Genomic DNA, 23,465 nt, shown 5'->3' on the forward strand with positions numbered 1-23,465 from the left:
TCCCTGACTTCTGGCTTGGCTGACTATCCGTTCCGGTTACTGAACTTTGGCTATGTTTTGACTATGTTTGTTCTTTTTACTTTTATTATTAAACAAGTGTAATTTAACTGTGCTTCTGTCTCGGCATGATTTGATGGTTTCTGACAGGGTCTCTGTCCCCCCGAAAAGCGTTGGCTTCATCACTTGTAGCTACTGTCAATAAAACAATTAAAACCTTTCAGTTTGCATCTCATTGGATATTGGGCGCTCCTTTTTACCTACCTTTACAAGTATATGGGGAAATGACCCCGAGGCCATACCCAGAGGTAGCAGCCCACAAAAAAGGCTTACCACCTGCCTTCTGGTAAGTTGGGCTGAAATCCTTGGGAGAGAAGTCTTCCAACCCACCTCCACCATCACCCACTCACAGACCCTCAAGTGAGTAAGTCAGTCCAGCCTGATCTCTAAACCTAAAGAGCTTTACTTAAGAGCTGACATCTTGCTCCCTGGGGTGCACTTAAAGGATAAGTTCTCCTTTCTAAAAAAAAATAATAAATCCCCATCTTTTTGTAGGTAAAATAAAATGTGTATTTTCTGATTTATTTTTGCAGAAGCCTGTAAAGCCTTGCATTAGTGATCATCAGATCACCGATGCCATGCAGGTCTCCTGCACATGGTCAGTGTGTCTGTGTGTCCGTACATCCCATAGGGGGTGAGCCGATACTCCCTGACACGAACACTCAATGAACTCTCGGAGCGCTCAACAGCACCGTGGTAGTTCATTGAGAACTACAAGCGGACAGCCGCTATGGATGTCGGGGCTTCTAGTTCATTCACACACACAGAGCTGTGACATGGTAGTGTGGGCGGAGCCCCACATGACCAGGCCGTTTTCAAAAAGTGACAGCTAGTAAGGGAAACCTCTCCCCATACTGCTGCCAGGGTGGAAGGGGGAGCAGCGAGCGGCGGCTGCAGCATTGGGAACAGGTTACATGTTCCATCCTAAAATCTGGTGGAACATGCAACATGTTTCCAAAGGTGAACTTATCCTTTAACCACTTGTCGACCAGCCGGCGCAGTTTTACTGCAGCAGAATGGCACGGCTGGGCGAAACAACGTTATGTAATGTTGCTTCGCCCTGTGGCCACTAGGGGTGCCCGCTGCTCGCCCCCCGGAGCCGATGCAAGTGCCCGGCGGTCGAGATCACCGCTGGGCTCCCGCGATCGCTGGTTACACACCGAGAACTGGGATCTGTGTGTGTAAACACACAGTTTCCGGTTCTCTGAGGGGAGAAGAGACAGACTGTGTGTTCATACAAAGTATGAACAGCGATCTGTCATCTCCCCTACACAGTCCCCTCCCCCCTTCAGTTAGAACACAGAGAGGGAACACAGTTATTATACAAGATTTTTATAGCGCCAACAGTTTACATAGCGCTTTGATCGACCCCCTAGTGTTAACCCCTTCCCTGCCAGTGACATTTTTACAGTAATCAGTGCATATTTTTTTAGCACTGATCGCTGCATAAATGCCAATGGTCCCAAAAATGTGTCAAAAGTATGGGGTGCCGGACGCATGGATTTCAACGTGTTTTTTTTTTTAAGCACGATTAGAGCCTAATGCCGTGTACACACGGCAGGACTTTGACCGGACTGGTCCGACCGAACGAATCCAGCGGACAATCCAACCGTGTGTGGGCTTCATCTGACCTTTTCTGTCGAAAATCAGATGGACTTTAGACTTGGAACATGTTTCAAATCTTTCCGACGGACTCGAGTCCGGTTGAAAAATCTGTTAGTTTGTTTGCTAGTCCGACGGATGAAAGCCAACGCTAGGGCAGCTATTGGCTACTGGCTATCAGCTTCCTTATTTTAGTCCGGTCGTACGTCATCATGTACGAATCCGTCGGACTTTCGTGTGATCGCGTGTAGGCAAGTCCGTTTCGTCGGAACTCCGTCGAAAAGACCTTCGGAGTTCAGTCCATCGAAAGTCCGGTCGTGTGTACATGGCATAAGGCTCTAAGTGGCTTAAAAAAAAAAAAAAGTGCGCCCCGAGCCCACCCACTTAAATATTCAATAATGTCTTTCTGCTTCTCCTTCCAGCCAATCAGAAAGTGGGTTCTAAAACCCGATTGGCCAGGGAGTCTCAGGACCCGCCTCCTGTTTGGATGGGGGGGGGGGAGAAGCAATGGACCCGGCTCTTCCCTCCGCAAGCTGCAGGCCATGTGCGGCAAAGAGCAGCAACAGCCTCTTGCAGGAGCCCTACCCTGGATCCAGCACCAACACCACCACCCTGTCAACATCCTCCTTCCCGCAACTTTACTGCAACATAAGGTAAGGCTATGGATCGCCTCCTTCCTGATCATTCGTTCAAGTGCCGGAAGAGGGAGGGGATTGCCAGTGGATCGCAACCATCCCGATTGATTGAGTGCTGGGGGGGAGGTAGTGTGAGTGAGGGGGCCAGGTATGTTTGCCTGCCCCCCCTCAAAATATTGAGCTCCAGCCGCCACTGCTTCTCTTGGGTCAGAGCTTGGAGGTGGAGAGAAGCGCCGTCTGTCAAAGCCGTCTCCTTGCTAACTGCGTTGTTGGGCGTCCATGGAGGGAGGAGGGGCAAAGCAACACACCAGGAACTTAGACGTCAGCTTACTAGGTAACAGAAAGTGTGCTGGGGACCCCCCTGTACCGGTCTGTATATTGTCCTGCCCATGTGCACCTTTCCTTTATGCTAATTTCAAACAGAGCGGCTGCCATTGTTGCTTTTTTCGGAGGAGTCGCAGGGTGAAGGATACGGAGCAGATATATAGACGACAATTAACATTACTACAAGGAAAGGCAGAGATGGTTACCTCTCTAGTGGAAATCCGGATTCACAGAGGTTCACCAGAGTATACAGCCGTCTCATGGAGAACTCATACTGCAATGACAAATACACAGTCAGGTCTCATATCACCGCTAACACAGAACCATTTAGAAAAAAAATAAATAGTTACACAAGGAAAGCAATATCCTGGATATCAGATGTCTATACTAGGGTTACACAATACCAATATCAGTGCCAATACTAAGCATTTGTATGGGTATCAGTACTCGTGCAAATGCTCCTATACCTGAAACCTACAGTTTCAGGCTTAGTTCTTTCAGCTGTCAGCGGGATTCCCCCACTGACAGCTGAAATGTATAAAAAAAAACAAAAACGTAAATTAATCGGCTGTTAAGAAACGGGGCCGCCAGGTCCTTAACAGCCTTTGCCTCATTCAGCTGTCAGTGGGGTTCCCCTGTTGACACCTGAAGTGTAAACAAAGTCCCGGGCAACGTTTATCAACAACATTGCTCAGCCACGGAAACAGAAAGATAAAAAGAAACATTGATTCTTTTTATATCCTTCTATTTCTTCATCTACAGATCAAAGGGATGAACTTCAATCTGCAGATGAAGTCAGTTTTCAGGTAAAAGTCAATTGTCAAGTAACCAGTCAAGTAAAAAAAAAATAATAATTTTTTTGTTTTTTATTAACCACAGCCCCCGTCATTATACTGCACGATCCCGTGAACCGTCGTAGCAGTACATCGACTCCTTTAAGTGGGATAGCAGGCACGTGCGCCCACTGCATTGCGGAGGTGTCGATGCTTGTGGCCGACGGTCGCAATGACCGCCAGCCGCGCGCGATCGTGGGCACGAGAGGCAGAACAGGGACGTGTGTGTGTAAACACACAAATCTATGTTCTTTGAGGAGAGGCAGATCGTGAGTTCCCTAATAGCTAGGAACCACAATCTGTCATCCCCTCTAGTCAGTCCCCTTCCCCCACAGTTAGAACACACAGTCAGGGAACACAGTTAACCCCTTGATCGCCCCTGGTGTTAACCCCTTCCCTGCCAAAGACATTTACACAGTAACCAGTGCATTTTTATAGCAATGATCGCTGTATAATTGTCAATCGCCAATCAGGGGAGAGGGGGGGCGGGGCCGGGTCAGGGCTCCGTGTCTGAATGGACACAGGGAGCTGTGACTCGGCTCGGGTGCCCCCATGGCAAGCAGCCTGCTGTGGGGGCACTGAACAGGAGGGAGGGGCCAGGATCACAGATGAGGGACCCGAGAAGAGGAGGAGCCAAGCTGCTCTGTGCAAATCCACTGCAACAGACCAGTATAACATGGTTTGTTATTTTTATGGGGGGGAAAAAACAAAACTTTGCAATCACTTTATTCTCCCTAATGGGGACACAGAAAGCAGGGGTTCTAATCCATCTCCACCCTATCCAAAAACTGCCTTCAGTTATGTTTTAAGTAAATCATTCCCGATAATTCTGTGTTTTTCAATATTTAGGTTTCTACGCATTACTGTTGAGAAACTGATCCAAAGAGGCAGAGACTCCTCCAAACTGGCTTTTATTTTTTTTACATTCCTTCAATACCTCATGCCTGGACCAGGACTTATTTAACTCATCCATTTATTCATTTTTTTCCTTTGTGAATTGACGATAACGCAGTTTTACGAGTTCTTTTCCTCATGTCTTTGGTTTGTGAAGGAAGCAACTCACAAGGTGACAAGTGAATTGACATTTTCAGCATTTCGTGAGATAATTGGAAAAAAAAAATGTGTCACCTGATTCAATTATCTTATGAGATATTCTTTAGTGAATTGATCCCCCCCTGTGACACCCCCAAGAGAAGCAGCAGATTGAGGCTGTGATAATGATAATGACCGGGACTTACCAGAGGGTTGTGCCAGTTGAAGCACCGCTTCTTGAAATGCTCAACGGCCGCACGGTAACAGGAGTGATCGTTAATATCCAGCCGATCGGTGAAAATCTCTTCTGTCATCTCATCGGATTCCGTCACCAAAGAGACAATCTTCTTTACAGATTCCTCGATCAAGGCTTTGGCCTGGAGGGAAGACAAAGAGGGATGGATGTGAAAGCCGGCTATGATATATTGGTTTGATAGAAGGACCAGATGTGGAAAATCAGAGGAACTTCAAAGTATCTCAATGACCACACTTCTCTATTGTTGATAAGCAACACAGCTTGGTCACAGACCCGTCATCCTGATTGGACAATGATGGGGCACCACCGTATGGATGACGCCACCATTCTGCCCCCAGCAAGTGTCCAATGTTAGACTGACAGCACTGGTCAATGTCGTGCAACCTGCCGGCACAAGCAGAGGAATGCATGAAGCCAATAAGAAGATTTAAGTATTTATACTAACTGTATTTTCCAGACTTGAAGTGGTTAAAACAAGTTCATAGCTGCAGCCATGAGCTTGGTATAATTTTTTACAGCCCGCCAATCACTTTTACAGTAGCACAATCTGTGCTTGACTAGCTGCAGGGGAGGGCAGGGGAGACAATGGGGGTCTAATACACCCCTGATGTCTTCATAAAGAGTACCTGTCCTCTGTCAATGCTATCATATAGGGAACTGGTTAGTTAGCTCCTTTGTGATAGCAATAAAGTTATATGGGAAAAAAAATTATTAATAATAATAATAATAATAATAAAACATTCCCATCACCCCGCTAATACAAACACACACATAGTTCCGGCACGTGACATGTAAGGTACTGCTGCGAACGAGTGAGAGCAATAATTCTAGGGTCATCATTCACAAATAATCTACACTGATAACCTATTAAGGCTTTTAAAGCGTCACCTATGAAAAATTGTAAATCTTGACATTTTGGGTATTTACACAACTTAACCCAATTTTATATTTTACCAAAAAGAAAAATGGATTTTATAGTGTGTGTGTGTGCCAAAATTCATTTTAACATATATGCTCCTGAAAATATGTGTTTGATAAACAGCTGCACAAATATCCTGCAACATAAAAAAACTGCAACACCCACCATTTTATTCCCTAGGGTCTCTGATTTCAGAAAATAGAATATGTTTGGAGGTTCTAATTTTCTAGCAGAAAATGCTGGTTTAAAAAAACATAGAATTTTTTTTTCAATTAATGCACAACAGGATTCATTTTTTGGTTTTTTATATATTTGCAGTTGAGCTATAAAATAGAAAATAAAATCTTATATTTATTGTTTTGTATCAGCAGCCGGCTCCTCTCACCTCCTGTAGCGCCTTTATCCTGCTCAGTATATCCAGGGCCTCGGCAGCATCATTAGTAGCTAGGAGCTTGCTCTTGAGGATGGCCATGGGCACCTCTGGGCTGGGGGTCAGGTCTAGGTCGTGTATGGGCTCCAGGGTCATGGGAGGGGCGACTTTTTTACCGCTACCCTGGAACTGACGCACCTTCATCTTAGAAATAGTCTGAGAAGAAAAAAGCAACAAGATACAGAATATCAATAACAAAGTCTCTTTGGATATATAGGCTTAACCTCCCCCCATTAAGTGTCCTTAGTTTCTGATAGGACTGACCACTTAAAGTGTTAAAAAAACAAAAAAAAACAAACAAAAAAAACAAAACAAAAACACACACACACACAATACATCTCTGCAATACATGGACATATTCCCCCTTTAAATGTCATGTTTGAGTTGACAACACAGCGCCTCCCCCATCCCTCTCCACACACATATGTTAAACTGCCTAGAACAGTGGTGGTCAACTTTCTCAAGTGTGGCCCCTCGACATCACCAAAGAGCCGCATATAATACAAGAGATGGTCAGAGACTGCAGACATAATACAAGAGATGGTCAGAGATTGCAGACCTACTACAGGAGATGGTCAGAGACTGCAGACCTACTACAGGAGACGGTCAGAGACTGCAGACCTACTACAGGAGATGGTCAGTGACTGCAGACATACTACAGGAGATGGTCAGAGACTGCAGACATACTACAGGAGACGGTCAGAGACTGCAGACATACTACAGGAGACGGTCAGAGACTGCAGACATACTACAGGAGACGGTCAGAGACTGCAGACCTAGTACAGGAGACGGTCAGAGACTGCAGACCTACTACAGGAGATGGTCAGAGACTGCAGACCTACTACAGGAGATGGTCAGAGACTGCAGACCTACTACAGGAGATGGTCAGAGACTATTCACATTGTTGGAGACTAATGATATGCTTCAAGAGAGTCATAGACTGGAGACATTACACAAGACTGTTAGAGATCAGGGCTATAACAGGGAAATACAGATTAGTGTCTGCAGGAGCCCACACTGGGGGGGGGGGGCTGCACAAAAAGTGTCAAATGGCTGAATGTGGCCCCCAGGCTGCAGGTTGGGCTCCGGGGGGGCCTATAAGCTGCCCATGTATGAATCTCACAAGCCTAACAAAGACATTGCAGAGAGGAATACATGTGATATCCGGCTACAGGAGAAAGGGAAGAAAATAAATGAAGCCAGGAGCGGATCTAGATGGGAAAAGGGAGGTATTGGGATAAATCTGAGTAATGCCTGGATATATACAACATCATTGCTAAGATAAAAAAAAAAAAAAAGTCACACAAAGTGTATTGTTTTTCAGCCAATCAGCACAATGAAACATTTGCATTGAGCTAGAGGATCTGTAAGACAACCACTGTGCAGCATTACTAAGGAGGAAGCATAACCTGCACCCTCAGGTAAATCAGGTGGTGAGTTCATGTCACTTCTACCTGAGACTCCAGAGGTCGACTTTTCGCTATATCGCACACTCTGACAAGATCGCCATGGTCAATGCCATTATCAGCAGTCGATTGGACTTCTGTAATGCCCTGTATTGGGTTTGCCTGCTTGTACCATCTACAAGCTCCAGTTGATTCAGAATGCCACAGCAAGGTTACTGACAGGTGTTGGTCGCCGTGACCACATCACTCCATCCCTTAGAGCCCTGCACTGGCTGCCCGTGAAAGAACGGGTTCTGTTTAAAACCGGATGTCTTGTCCATAAGGCATTGCATGGATATGGCCCAGAGTATCTGAAGGAAAAATTTGTCAAGTATGTGCCTACCCGATCCTTGAGATCGACGAACTTGGCCATACTGAAGATTCCAAAATTTAAAAAGAAAACATGCAGAGGGAGAACGAGTGAAGTACGAGGAGCTGAATTTTGGAACTCCTTGCCTCTGAAACTGAGACTTGAGAATGACTTTTTGTAATTTTGAAAGAAATTGAAAACCGTACTTTTTGTACAAGCTTTTGGAGTCACCTAATTTTTAAATGGGGTGTGATGGACAGAGGCCTTGGTTTTTTTTTTTGTATCTTGTTATGCTGGTTTGTTGGTGGGACAGAGGCTTTTGGAGGGGACTGAATGCCAGCCTCTTGCCTACCGATTATGGGCCCTGGCATTTGGGGGAATGGTGCTCGTTGTGAGCTGTATGCCTGGGGACCCTGGAGGTGGTGTTATATTAGATTAAGGTCCATGTCCCCCAAGACACACAGACTCTGGGGACCCTGGATATGGCATTGTGATGGGAATCACTAATAGGGGCACAAGGTGAATGAGAACCCCACTATGATCTGTGCTAGTCAGACTTAATGCTGTATATATGTATATATAATGTGTGCTGTCTCATTATGTTGTGTACTATTTGCTGTGATGTTTGGGGTGTGACTGTATTCTATTGTCTATTGCGACTGTCTGCCTCAACTATTATGGGATGTCTAAGTGTCTTGCTATGAGGAAAGAGGGATGGGGGATTCCTCCAGCAGCCCCCTGTTAAGACTGTTTACTGATGAGAAGTTATACACACCTGACCTGTGTGTCCATTGTCATTGGACAGTTTAAACTGCCCTATTTTCCAAGGGTGGGAGAAGTGTTTTGAAGTGGGATCTGTATAACATGTGTTTGAATAAAGATTCATTCCTGCTTGAACCTCAAGACAGAGCCTCGTCTCGTACTTGGAGGAGAATTATTTGTATAGGTTCCTGGTTCGGCTGATGGAAGTGTTCGGTAGCTGCCTTTGTGTTTGGGTATGGAGTGTCCTAAACGACTTTAACTCCTTTCATTCTCGGGGTGTCGTTACAACTGGTGGAAAGCAGTGGGATGATTCCCACAGCCCAGAAGGACAGCTAAAAGAGGGCACAGGCCAATGGAAGCACAGTATGAATGGCTAAAATGCTCTTCTCTCAAGGTCTTACTGGAGAACCAACAACAGCCGTAAGAAGAGGGACACTATCACAGAACTAGTCGAAATGGATAGAGCCGAAAGACCCAACATAACCGAAAGGCCCACCATAACAAGCAGGACACCCGAAGAGGCAAGTTTTGATCGGGCTGTTAACATAAGGCTGGCACATTATGGTCCTAACCCTACAGCGGAGATCATAGACCTAGTTATAGCAGCTGTGGATGCAAATTGGCTACAGCAAAGAGGTGCTGCAGCAGCAAAAGTCACAGCAGCACCAACTGAAAGGAGAGGAGAGGTACAGGAACCAGCCGCCATGGAAGAGGAATTCAGAAGGAGGTTGGGAGAGATGCAGATACAGCACAGAGGACCAGTATCAGAGCAGGTCCTGCTGGGATGGTCTGATTCTATCCGCTGCGAACTCTGGAAGAAAGCGCTAGCTCTTGAGCAGTGACACCAGGGAAAAGTTCTCCTCTCCATTCATGTAAGGTACTGGTTGCAGTATGAAGTACGAATGCTGTTATTGTGGGAACAGCCAAAGCAGGAGTGGACAGCTGAGTTAAACAGGCTGATCCAGGCAGAGATGTGGTTGGACAAGAGCTACAGAGCCCTCCGGTGGTATGTAGCCTGAGTGCCCGTGGTCAGCGGATGACAGCCCCACGGAAGGCTTTGACTATGATGGCCTGGGATTGTTGTATTGGAGGCTGTCCAGGGGCCCTGACTTTGGGAGTGAATGGGAGTGGCGTTTGGAGGAAATAATGGAACACAGAGAGTGAAGACTGTTTGGAACAATTTATACGGGGTACTGTGTGGATACCAGCATTAGAGGACTGGAACTACTGACTAACTTCGGAGTCAACCCGTCTGGGGTCTCCTCCTGTGTTAGTCTCCTGCCGAAAATGGAGAAATGTGACAGACCTAGCCGGGACAGAGGCTTTTGGAGGGGACTGAATGCTAGCCTCTTGCCTACCGATTATGGGCCCTGGCATTTGGGGGAACGGTGCTCTATGTGAGCCGTATGCCTGGGGACCCTGGAGGTGGTGTTACTTTAGATTCAGGTCCATGTCCCCCAAGAAACACAGACTCTGGGGACCCTGGATATGCCATTATGACGGGAGTCACTAATAGGGGCACAAGGTGGATGAGAACCCCACTATGAACTGTGCTAGTCAGACTCAATGCTGTATATATGTATACATAATGCGTGCTGTCTCATTATGTTGTGTACTATTTGCTGTGATGGTTGGGGTGTGACTGTATTCTATTGTCTGTTGTAGCTGTCTGCCTCAACTATTATGGGATGTCTAAGTGTCTTGCTATGAGGAAAGAGGGAGGGGGATTCCTCCAGCAGCCCCCTGTTAAGACTGTTTACTGATGAGAAGTTATACACACCTGACCTGTGTGTCCATTGTCATTGGACAGTTTAACCCATCCTGTTTTCCAAGGGTGGGGGGAAGCGTTTTGAAGTGGGATCTGTATAGCATGTGTTTGAATAAAGATTCATTCCTGCTTGAACCTCAAGACAGAGCCTTGTCTCGTACTTGGGGAAGAATTATTTTTATGGGTTCCTTGTTCGGCTGATTGAAGTGTTCAGTAGCTGCCTTTGTATTTGGGTATGGAATGTCCTAAACGACTTTAAACCCTTTCATACTCGGGGTGTCGTTACAGTTGGTTCTCTTAAGGTTTTTTAATGTCAATCTCCTTTTGTTTTTGCGCATCCAGGCCTTCGGGTAAGACTGCGTAAGTTAAGCATTTTAATAAATAAATAAGTATTTGCACAGCATTTGCTGCCACCTTGTGCACACAAAGTATACAAAGTAACATTGTTGGTAAAATATTAATTAAAGATAAATCCCAGAAGAGATTTCTGTAGACGACTACAATGTACACGTCTGTAGAGCTCCACCCAACAATGAATGTCTCCATCACTCACCCGGTTCCCGTACTGCATCACATGACTCATATTGGTGCGTTGCTTGACCAATAAAAACTGTTTATGTAATGTCTCCTGTGACAGATCCTCCTAGAATAGAAACATTATATCTTATATGAAGTCATAGAACAGAAAACACTTCATATTATATATATATATATATAGGGGCAGCTCCTGTTGTGACAGAACGGCTCGAAGCCACTGTCAATCATACTGAGCTGGGGGTGTGGTTACATGTGAAGGGGGTGTGGTTACATGTACTGGACACTGCTGCCTTTATGACAGCGAGCCTCCTGAGAGAAGTTGACCACACCTCCTGCTTAGTTTGGTTGGCAAATGTGCAGGGGGCGTGGTTACATTAACTAGGGGTAGCACCTGTTCTCACAGCACGGCTCCCGCTCGAAGCCACTATCAATCATACTGAGCTGGGGGCGTGGTTACACATGAAGGGGGTGTGGTTACATTACTAGAAACTGCTGCTGTTATGACAGCGCGCCTACTGGGAGAAGTTGCTGTCAATCAAACCAAGCAGGGGGTGTGGTTACATGTGCAGGGGTCGAGGATACTATCACCAAGTACAGCTGCTATTGTGACAGCAAGGATATTGCTGGGAGCTGCTGTTAATCAAACTGACCTGGGGGTGTGGTTATATGTGTGGGGAACGGTAACATGTGCAGGGGGCATGGTTACATATAGGGTTGCAACGATACCAATACTAGTGTCATATCGGTGCTGATGCCAAGGATTTGCACGAGTACTTGTACTCATGAAAATGATCCGATGCCTAATCTTATACCTCCCAGCAGGAGGTAGGACACCGGAGCCAGAGGAGGACCCGGAGGACAGCTGTGGGTGATCGGTGTGGCGGTGGGGACCAGTTACAAGCACCGATCTCCCTGTACAGCCGCTTCTTCTCCTCTCTCTCCTGTGGCCGTCAGCTGCTTCATTGAAAGCTATACAGGGAGATCGATGCTTGTAACTGATCCCCACCGCTGCACCAATTACCCCCGACTGTCCCCCGAGTCCTCCTCCAGCTCACCGATGTCCGCCTTCGGCACCCCCTCCCTTGTCCCAGATCTGTCAGGATGGAGAGCAGATGAAGGAGCCAGTAAATATGTAATTTACCGGCTCCTTCCTTTATACAAAAAACAGAGTCGGTGATCACGACTGTCCATTCGTAACTGAGCATCGGGGGAGGGGCCTCTGTCTCCTGTCCATTCATCTTCAGTGCAGCTGAGAAAGGAACTGGGGAATCTGTGTCCTCAGTCCCTGTCTCAATAGTGGCCTCAAAGGGGACATGTCAGGGGTCTGTTTAAACCCACAACAGTAAAATCAGTCCGTATATGCAGCATAGCATGCTTGTTATACTCACTGTGGATCTTAAGGGGTTAATCCTTTGCACTGTGTAAAAAGGCTGTTTTATCCTGTATGCACAGATCCTCCCCTTCCTGCATTGTCTAGCTAGGGAAGGCCAGCTAACACACAGGCAATAGCCAACCTGCACATGCTCAGTTGTGTCTTTTCTGCTGGAGAGAACAGTTACTTGTTCTCAGAGATAGTCAGGTCACATGATATTGACATCATACATGTGGGTGTGTATACAGGCTGCAGGGGAAATCTCCTCCTACCTGAACTCTCAGCAGTGGAGAAACTCTGCAGTTTATCATGTGACTGTGGTATACAGATCAGCAATAAATAGAATAAATAAACAAATAAAATAAATAGGTATATATTGGGAATACTTTTTTGTAAAAAGGTTTATAAGCTGTGGGCACTATGGGGGGGGGGGGGGGGGGAGGATGAACTGTTTTCATATTACTGGGTTTAGTTACACTTTTAAATTAAAAAAAAAAAAAAAAAAAAACCACTTCCCCAAAAGAAGAAGGCAAAAAATAAATAAATAAAATTTACATACATACACACATACATAATTTTTTTTTTATTGTATAAAAATAAAAAAAATAAAAAAAAAACTACTGTTACAGTCCACACCCCATCAGTGCTGCATATTAGTGCCACTGTCACATGACATTAAATAAAAGTATCGGTAATCGGTATCGGTACTTGTACTCGGTCTTAAAAAAGGGGTTATCGGTGCAACCCTAGGTACATGTGCAGGGGGTGTGGTTACATGTGCAGGGGGTGTGGTTACATGTGCAGGGGGAGTGGTTACATGTGCAGGGGGAGTGGTTACATGTGCAGGGGGAGTGGTTACATTCACTAAGCACAGCCTAGGATCCTCCTGCTAGGAGCCACTGTCAATCAAACTGTGCTGAGCTGGGGGAGGCTTGTCAGCCAAGCTGACTATGGTCCCGTAGGCACGGTGTCTTGTATCTTCGAATGATAAATAATTAGAAACTTAAGCAGTTATTCTGTTTCAATCTAGATTACATTGCATTATATATTCTGAATTTATGATCTATGCCTGATGGTCTTTAGAAACACGGAAGCTGATTGGCTGCCATTGGACAGCTCATACAGTTCTTTTTCCAGATACTTGATGAGCTGGTGGTGTAAATTGAGGCATTTTAATGAGTGTACAGAAAAAAAAACTCACCATGTCTGAGTCCTCCATCCAGCTGACGCTGTACAGATCACCGAGGTACGTTTCTAGCTTTTTATCTCGATAGCAGGCAAAGGAGGACTCATGAGGGTTGGAGGCTGTTGTGGCGTAAACTACAAAATATAATGTGAAGATGTAAATATAGAAGAGATAATGATCCATACTTCACAATATCTGTCCTGGGGAAGGATTTTCAGACACACAGCAGGTCACAGTCCGTTATACAGTATAAATAATTTCCCATACATTACATGTTTGTATACATAAAACAGAAGTGTTATGCCGTGTACACACGGGCGGACGGACTTTCGACTGACTCTGTAACGAACGGACTTGCCTACACACGATCACACCAAAGTCTGACGGATTTGTACGTGATGACGTACGACCGGACTAAAATAAGGAAGTTGATAGCCAGTAGCCAATAGCTGCCCTAGCGTCGTTTTTCGTCCGTCGGACCAGCATACAGACGGGCGGATTTTTTTGTCCGGACTTGAGTCCGTCGGAAAGATTTGAAACATGTTCCAAATCTAAAGTCCATCTGATTTCCGACAGAAAAGGTCCGCTACACGGTCTAATTGTCCAACGGATTCGTTCCGTCGGGCCAGTCCAGTCGAAAAGTCTGGCCGTGTGTACACGGCATTAGGCAAAGTTTGCAATATATTTTAACCATTTTATAATAAATTTATTTTAACAGTTTGGTATATGAATTGCATTATTAGGCAACCCTTTCCAGTAGGCTTGTAAGGGGAGAAAAAACAAACAAGGGCCTAAATCAGCTACAAATACATTCTAGGTGCCTCAAAACAAGAGGTGGGCCAAATCCTGGAGTAGAAAAACCTGTTCCCTGCCAGCATGCTGCAGAGATGGACCCTTGCTGTCTGTGTGGAAGCAGCGGTCTCTCTGTAGAGGTCCGACACACTCGCCTCTTTGCTGAGTCAAAGCCACAGCTCTCCAAATCAGCAGAGGGAATAATCTTTGCCAGCTTCAGAATTCCCGACTGCTGTGACAATCCTATATTTTCCTGAATTATAATTATTATTATTATACAGGATTTATATAGTGCCAACAGTTTACGCAGCGCTTTACAACATGAGGGCAGACATTACACTTACAATACAAATCAATACAGGAGGAATCAGAGAGCCCGGCTCGTTAGAGCTTACAATCTAGAAGGGAGGGTCAAGTGGAAACAAAAAAGGTAATAACTGTGGGGGATGAGCTGATGGAGAAAAATTAAAATACAGTTGTTAGGTGTGGGTAGGGGAGGCTTCTCTGAAGAGAAGGGTTTTCAGGGATCATCTAAAAGCTGTAAATTAGTTTACTATTCTCGAAGTAAGAATCTGTAATAGACATGTGCAATTTGTTTCATTCCAAATTCGTTTGCGGATGAAAATTGGCACGTTCGTTAGTAAGCATCCAAATAAAACGAAAGACTCTTGGCGAATGCATACGAAAATTAATTTTCATAAAGAACGACATTCTGAAAGAACGAAAATCCAAAAGAACGAAAAACCCAAAAGAAGAAGACCCAAAAGAACCAAGACCCGAAAGAACCAAGACCCGAAAGAACCAAGACCCGAAAGAACCAAGACCCGAAAGAACCAAGACCCGAAAGAACCAAGACCCGAAAGAACGAAGATCCGTTCGACCCGAAAGAACGAAGACCCGTTCGACCCGAAAGAACGAAGACCCGAAAACAATAAACCCGAAAGAACAAAAAACCCGAAAGAACAAAAAACCCGAAAGAACAAAAAACCCGAAAGAACAAAAATCCAAAAGAACAAAAATCCAAAAGAACAAAAAACGCGAAAGAACGTAAAACGATTCAACCTACGAGTTTAACGAATCGATTACATTCAGGTCATTTCATTTTTCGTAATATCTAGTATAATTAAATTATTCATTGTTATTATAGTTTTTATTATTTATTAATAAAAAAACTATAATAAAACTATAAACAATTATAGGCATTGGAATTTCCTTTCAAATTTGCTTAACTGTTATGCCCCGTACACACGGTCGGACATTGATCGGACATTCTGACAACAAAATCCATGGATTTTTTCCTACGGATGTTGGCTCAAACTTGTCTTGCATACACACGGTCGCACAGAGTTGTCGGAAAATCCGATCATTCTGAACGTGGTGACGTAAAACACGTACGTCGGGACTATAAACCGGGGAAGTAGCCAGTAGCTTTCGCCTCTTAATTTATTCTGAGCATGCGTGGCACTTTGTGCGTCGGATTTGTATACACACGATCGGAATTTAAACGATCGGATTTTGTTGTCGGAAAATGTTATAGCCTGCTCTCAAACTTTGTGTGTCGGAAATTCCGATGGAAAAAGTCAGATGGAGCCCACACGGTCGGAATTTCCGACAACAAGCTCTGATCGCACATAGTCGGTCGGAAAGTCCGACCGTGTGTACGGGGCATGAGTGAACATAACGAATACGAATGCATCCGAATTGACAAATTATCTGAAGTAACGAATACCGCATCTAAACGAATGGAACAGGAAGTATACAAATGCATTCTGAAGTTACGAATGATCCGAAGTTACGAATGCCGATCATAACTAATGAACGGATAAACAGAAAAAAAAGATTTTTGGTTGTGCACATGTCTAATCTGTAATACCATTTATAATGTATATGGTTGAATTTGCTCTTACGGAGAAAAACGAGATAAATCCCAGCCACTAGGCCCACCGCAACAGGACAGGCAAAATAAGCAATTGCTTGGGGCCCCGAGCTGGCCTGGGGCCCCAGCCACGCAGCCGGCCACCGCTTTCTATAAGCTGCAGCCTGTAGCGTGGCCAGGGCAGTCTTTAGCGCAGGGCAAACGGGGCACCTGCCCTGGGCCCAATCTTTGTAGGGGGGCCTGCGCTACCCGTGAATTGGGGCCCCCGATGACAGCTTTGCAGAGCGCACAGAGGACACGGGAGGCTGTATTCCCAATCTAGCCAGCAGAGGGGGGCAGGCCGGGAGCTCCTCCACTGACCCCGCCCCATGTAGCCTGTATGCTCAGAACAGAGGGGCTGTAGTTAGAGCAGTGATTGGAGTGGGGGCGTCAGTGGAGCTCCCGGCCCCGCTGATCTATACTGGCTGGGGAATACAGAGGTCCGGGGGCGGGGCCGGGAGCTCCACTGATGCGCCCTTTCCGATCACTGCTCTAACTGCAGCCGCTCTGTTCCGAGCATACAGGCTACATAGGGCGGGGTCAGAGTGTCAGTGGAGCTCCCGGCCCTGCCCACTCTCTGCTGGCTAGTGCGCGAATACAGCCTCCCGTGTCCTCTGTGCACTCTGCAAAGCTATCATCGGGGCCCCAATTCACGGGTAATCTCATGCAGTATGTCCGCAGTCTGGTAATCTCATGCAGTATGTCCGCAGTCTGGTAATCTCATGCAGTATGTCCGCAGTCTGGTAATCTCATGCAGTATGTCCGCAGTCTCTGGTAAGCTCATGCAGTATGTCCGCAGTCTCTGGTAAGCTCATGCAGTATGTCCGCAGTCTCTGGTAAGCTCATGCAGTATGTCTGCAGTCTCTGGTAAGCTCATGCAGTATGTCCATCCGCAGTCTGGTAATCTCATGCAGTATGTCCGCAGTCTCTGAACCTATCCTATAGTATGTTTATTAATGTGCCGCTTTAATTGCTCAATTATTTGGGATTGCTCCACTGCTCAGTGGTAATGATGTGCATTAACCTATAGCAACCAATCAGTGAACGCTAATAATGTGCAGTAACCTCTAGCAACCAATCGGCAAGCAGATATTATGTGTTGTAACCTCTAGTAACCAGCCAGTGAGCAGTAAGGATATGCTGTAACCTCTGGCAAACAATTGCAATCGCTGCGTGATCTGCTGCAGTAAACTGATTTTGAGTCTATCTGCTATTTTTTTGCATGTCTCAGAATGGAGGGGGGGGCCCCAAGAAAATGTTTGCCCAGGGCCCAATCAAAATTAAAGATGGCCCTGAGCGTGGGCGAGCTACTCTTTCTTCCTCCTGCAGTCCGCGCAGTACAGGAGATTCAGTTTCCTGTTCCCGTCCGGACTTACAGGAAGTGCACACACTGAGTGCTCACTTCCTTTCAGTCCGGCTGGCAACAGAAAACTGAATCTCCTGCCACGCGGTACGCGGTACGGAGGGGGGTTAAAAAGAATACGGGAGGGGGAATAGTAAGGGGGGGGGCAGTCATCAAGACCCATTTAGTAATAAGTAGCTTGCTGACCATAATAAAAACAATTACCATAGCTTTCTTTCCATTTTCTTTCTTTACCATCCCATTTCCATCTTATTGCTTCTTTTTTTAATCAGGTAATATTTATTAAAGCTTTTTGCAAAAATTTACAAAGCAGAGAAAAGACTCTACTGAACACTCTACTGTAGAGTCTTTTCTCTGGTTTGTAAATTTTTGCAAAAAGCTTTAATACATACTTAAACTGTATCGCTATGCTGTGATTCCTGTAGGCTTTGCGTGCGTGCGTGGGGGGGGCCTCCATGTCCATTTTACTTGGGGCCCCCAAATTCGTTCAAACGGCCCTGCCAGCCGCACTTACCATCGATGTTGTTAGGTAGGTGATTCATCATCGAGCCGGACTCACAGGCCTCAATGTACAAAACCATCTGTAAGAGAAAAATCTCCATGTCACTCCAACAGGTTCTGCTATAGAAGACTCAGCACCCCGATGCATTGGGGGAGATTTACTAAACCCGGAGAGTTCAACATTTAGTGCAGAAATCAGCTTCTAGGTCAGTGGTTCTCAACCTTTAAAATTTCCCAAGTTATGGGGACCCCTAACAGTAAAATTATTTTCATAGCGTGGATTGTCAGCACCCAAGGCAAGACAAGTAATTTGCGCCCTTAACCCACAGACTTTTAGCGTTCCCTGAGTCCCTTCCACTTCCACTTGTACAGTATTAAAACCCCCTTATGGTACATTTTAGGATGTACCACTCTCTTTGTTCTCCTTTCTATCCCTTTTACCTCTCTCTATCCTAAATTTTAGTTTTTTTTTCCCCATCTCTCTCTCTAGCCGTCTTTCTTGTTCTTTCTCTTATTCTGTCTATCCCTTTCTTTGTTCCTCCCCCTCTTGTTCTCTCCTTTTCATGTATTCTCTATTTTTACTCTTTGGTGGGGGGGAATGGGATCAGTGGCCGTGCTGGCGGGGAGTTGGGCTCAGCGGCCGTGCTGGCGGGGAGTTGGGCTCAGCCAACTTAGGTGCTCTTGATCAAGGTCATCTGCTGATCTAAGAACTGTAGAGGGGACTTTTAATGGCAACTGTAATCACAGGTAGTGTTACTCACTGTGTTCCTGACTTCACTGTGTCTCGTAGCAGTGACACCTACGCTGAAATCAGGAGATGGGGTCTCCTCCAGCCCCTCCCACTTCCCATTCTTACCAGTCAACTGACCTCTAGTCTCTGCCCCCCAGCCATGGCGTGAACTGAGTGGGCGCCTGCGAAGAGGCTGAGTGGGTGGCCGCACGCTCCAGGGACAGCCCTGCTGGGCAGGCGCAAAAAGACTGGGAGAGTGGTGCGGGCTTCAGGAACAGCCCAGGATTCGGTGACCCCTGGCAAATCATCATTCTGCCCCCTGAGGTGGTCCCGACCCCCAAGTATAGAACCACTGATCAAGTTTTTTTTTTTTTTAATCAAAGCTTAACTGAACAAGCTGAATTTAGAAGCTGATTGGCTCCCAGGCACAGCTGCACCAGATTCTGTGCTCTCCAGTTTTAGTAAATCCCCCCCATTGCAGATCATAAAAACTGGCCACTTCCTAGGACACCATCGGGCACTTACTTTTTTGTACATCTTGTTTTCATACATATATTGAATTGTCTTGTTCAAATCTTCAACATGGAGCTGCAATGGAGAACAACAAGTCTAAGGATTACTACAAACAAAGACACAATGTATGAATTATGTCAAAGGACGCTTCACAACAGGGACAGCTGTGTGTGTAATGTTAATACCAGGGCTGGCCCAAGACAAGATGGGTCCAATGAAAAGGCGCCCCCCCCCAAAAAAATATATTAATAATAATAATAATAATAATAATAATAATAACAACAACAACAACCCCACCAAAAGGCCCCCACATTCATTATTTTATATAATGATAATTAAAACTAAAATTAAATTTATCAGGAAGTCAGATTTACATGGAACAGCACCTTGTCCATATGCAAAATTTAGATGACATACCATTATGTTCAAATCCAAGGGGCGTGCTGTCAGCAGGATTCCCCCTCCCCCCCGCTGACAGCTGAAATAAAAAAAATTAAAAAGCCGGCAATTATCGGTTCTTAAGGAGCTGGGCCGCCTTGTCCTTAACAACCAATGACTCATTCAGCTGTCAGTGGGGTTCCCCTGTTGACAGCTAAAGTGTTAAAGAAGTCCCGGCAATTGGAGCTGTCAAAAAAAAAAAGCTGCTGGGCAATGTTTAACAACAACATTGTTCAACTGCTGAAACACTAAGGGTCGGTTCACACTAGGACGACTTGTCAGGCGACCTAGCCGCCTGACAAGTAGCGTCCCGTTCTGTACAATGGAACCGTTCTAATCAGAGCGACGCAAGTCGCTCTGACTTAGAAAAAGGTTCCTGTACTACTTTGGGGGTGACTTGAGGCGACTTGCATAGACTTCTATATAGAAGTCGTTTTGCAAGTCGCTGCCCCTGAAGTGTCCAGGTCGCCTGAGGCAGTCGCGCTGCCTCAGTGTGAACCGGGGCTAAAGATAAAAAGAAACATTGTTACTTTTTGGATCCTTCTGTTTATTCATCTACAGATCACAGGGATGATGGTTAAATTGAGAGCTATGGGACTGAAATCAGGGGGGTGCATGCAACACCTGAGCTTCCCCATGTTGGTAAAACACGGATCTGCATGGGGCACGAATTAAAATCGTACATGTGAACGAGGCCTAAGGCTACAAAACCGGAGTGCCTAGGCACACTCACATCCCAGCAAGTTACATAGTTAGTAAGGTTGAATAAAGGCAAAGTCCATCCAGTTCAACCTGAGTGAGTGTGGGTGCGCGTCTAAAATTGTCCTTATGCCTGTACATTATAATATAATATATATTATATTATTTACTTAAGGTACCCATATAGCGCCGTCAATTTTACACAGCGCTCCACACATACATTGCACACTCACATAAGTCCCTACCCTCCAGGAGCCCACAATCCAAGGTCTCAACTCACATTCATACATACTAGGGCCAATTTTGGACAGAAGCCAATTAACCTACCAGCATGTCTTTGGAGTGTGGGAGGAAACCGGAGTACCCGGAGAAAACCCACACAGGCACAGGGAGAACATGCAAACTCCAGGCAGGTAGTGTCGTGGTTGGGATTTGAACCAGCGACCCTTTTTACTGCTAGGACGAGAGTGCTACCCACTACACCACTGTGCCATCTCGAGTACTCTATTTTAGAAGGGGAATTCCAGACAAAAAAAAAAAAGGTACATTGTTCAGAGTCACATTTCTAGATGTCCCCTATAACACAGCAAATCTTCACTCTGTGTGAAGGTCCGCTTTATTGGTTGGACTGGACAATGATCTTCTATTATAAGTAATATAAGGAGGACATGAAAGGGTTATGAGAAGCAGCAGCTGGGTCTTAGCTTTAAAAAGTGTCTTCCTCGATTTTCCTCCCAGCAGAAATGAAAGAGAATGGGATTCGGTGTAGGGAAACGGTACAAGTGACTATGGTGGTGGGGGGGGGGGGTTTGAGGTGGTACTTACATCGTCATTGGGAAAGGCCAGCAAACCCGGAGCTCCGTGATCAGAAAAGAAGACAAAGACATGGTCGTTCGGTCCACTGCAAGAGAACAGAAAAAAAAAAAAAAGTGACTTACCCAAATTATGTGATGTCATGTTATAGCTGAAAGCTGTGCAGAGTTACTATTCGAAGCAGAGTTGTCACAATATATTTACGTGTTTAATTTTTTTTTTTTTTTACATTTCTCCAGAGTCTTGCTGGTTTGTGGCCTAGGCCAAAATGAGGTCATACGTCCCAGGAGTCTTCATGGGCATCTTTTTTCCCCTTTGATCTGGAGGAGGGTCTTTCTCAGCTAAGCACGCCCTCCTTTTCTGGCATCCCTGAGCTAAGGGCAGGTGGATTTCAGGAAGTAAGCCCCACACGAATCATCTGGCCTTGCTTAAGATGGACACCACTAGAAATGCTAAGGGGGGGGGGGTTCAAAGTGGTTTATCAGCAAAATAAAAGCATGGAGACGTGGATGGAGGTGGAGTTTTCCTTAGTTATTAAAAATGAATTTCCGTTTTAAAGATTTATCTGATTTCCAGATATGACATTTTTTATATAGTAACATTGGCCTAGCTTGGACCAATGTAACCATTTATGTACCATACCTCTAGGACCCCTGGAACCTGGAAATCACTGTAGTGGGCACTGCCAATACAACTTCACTACAGTGATCTCCACTAGCCTCTTGGCAGCCACTTGGCATAGGACCTGGGAGCTAGTGGATACTGTAGTAACAGTGTCTACTACAGTAACTTCCAGCTGCCAGGAAGATCCCACAGGCATAGAACATACATACTTCCATTGGCCTAAATATGTAAAAACTGCCAAGCCTGGAATTCAGCTTTAACGAAAGGGGCAACAGGGAACATCACATTTCAGAAGTATGGACACCTTTGTTGGATGGGTCATAGGTGCATACAGGAAGCCCGTATTCCCTCTTCCAATCCCAGCAGCCATCTCATGTGTGACCCCAATCCAAAGGACTGAGCAATAATAATTCACCAACCTCCTAAGCACCTTCCCGGATCCTTGTCCCTTCACCGCCTCGGCGTCACCTCGGAGAACCGCCAGGAAGTTTTTAGGAGTGACGAACTAGAAAGACACAACAGTCACATCATCAGCAACACGGGATAATAGGTCCTTCAATAAAATATATTAAATTCTTATGGCGATCCAACTGGTTTTCTGAGCTTTGCAGGAATATTGACAGGGAAATCTAAGTAGGGCTATGATGGAGGGTTAAGTAAGCCTCCATAATTACTTCCCAGGATCTATAACATAGAACAAAGGAAAGTAATGGAAGATTCCTAATGCCAACTACAGATCTGGGTCTGGTGCATTGACTCTCCGCTTGGAACAGAACTGGAAACCCAACAACATCCCTCTAAAATGTACCTGTGGTCCCACTGCAACCCAAATTCTGCAAATGTGAAGGGTCTTGGTGGATATGTCCCCCAGAATCTAGAGTAGGACCATTACTGGGCTAATGGTGGGAGGACAGTGCCTGGGGATCAGCTGCTTGTGTTCACTTTCAATGCTGACACCAGCTCAGCTTACCTTTTACAGGACTATGCACGGGGGGGGATCATGTGCAGCATGTTGCAGGAAAAATGAGATCATCAGCATGGCAATAGATGTCACACTCGTGACTGGATAGCCGGACCTTGTAAAACCATTTGTCTTCAATGGCTCCTTCAGACAGAGAAACCACAAGAAGAGTTGGCCTTGGTGTTTCCCAAAGGCCCAAGGGGCTCTAGTAATCCAGACCTTCATTGGTTATCGGAAGGTGGCCATACCGATAGATTTCCACTTTCTATTTAAAATATAGCAAGGAATTGTTGCAGCCCCAACTCCCCCATACTGAATGGCCCCACAATCTCAGTATTCTCTCCCCTTTCTACCACCTCTACCCCCCACATCCTGACTCCCCCCCACGCCTTTCCTTCAATCTCCCCTATTAGACTTTCTCCCCCCGTCTTTCTAATCATTCTCCACTATTTACCCCCTATCCCATTGAAAAAAAAAAAAGAAAAAAAAAAAAAAAAAAATAAAAAAAAAAAAAAACACCACACACACCTTTGCACCATGATGCCTTTGGGAAGCTTATGCTGGCCATACACTAGTAGAATGAGCAGCCGCAGACCCCCCACCCCTAACCCCTCCATCTTTGATGGTCTGGCAATGCACATATGTGCC

General features: G+C 45.6%; 1 protein-coding gene across 2 annotated transcripts in view; it reads right to left on the reverse strand.

The window, feature by feature from the left end:
- Positions 1–23,465, reverse strand: part of LOC141117276 (legumain-like) — a 152,508-nt gene that overhangs the window by 116,694 nt on the left and 12,349 nt on the right. For both annotated transcript variants that reach the window (XM_073610044.1, XM_073610042.1), the window contains exons 5-13: positions 22,276–22,361; positions 21,245–21,320; positions 19,295–19,357; positions 18,053–18,119; positions 13,484–13,602; positions 10,927–11,016; positions 6,044–6,244; positions 4,690–4,860; positions 2,825–2,892 (exon numbers count right to left, since the gene is read on the reverse strand). In XM_073610044.1, the coding sequence (XP_073466145.1) occupies positions 2,825–2,892; positions 4,690–4,860; positions 6,044–6,244; positions 10,927–11,016; positions 13,484–13,602; positions 18,053–18,119; positions 19,295–19,357; positions 21,245–21,320; positions 22,276–22,361 (941 nt within the window). The remainder of the gene's footprint in view (positions 1–2,824; positions 2,893–4,689; positions 4,861–6,043; positions 6,245–10,926; positions 11,017–13,483; positions 13,603–18,052; positions 18,120–19,294; positions 19,358–21,244; positions 21,321–22,275; positions 22,362–23,465) is intronic.

This window comes from Aquarana catesbeiana, linkage group LG13, assembly GCF_042186555.1.
Source record: "Aquarana catesbeiana isolate 2022-GZ linkage group LG13, ASM4218655v1, whole genome shotgun sequence".
NCBI lineage: Eukaryota > Metazoa > Chordata > Amphibia > Anura > Ranidae > Aquarana > Aquarana catesbeiana.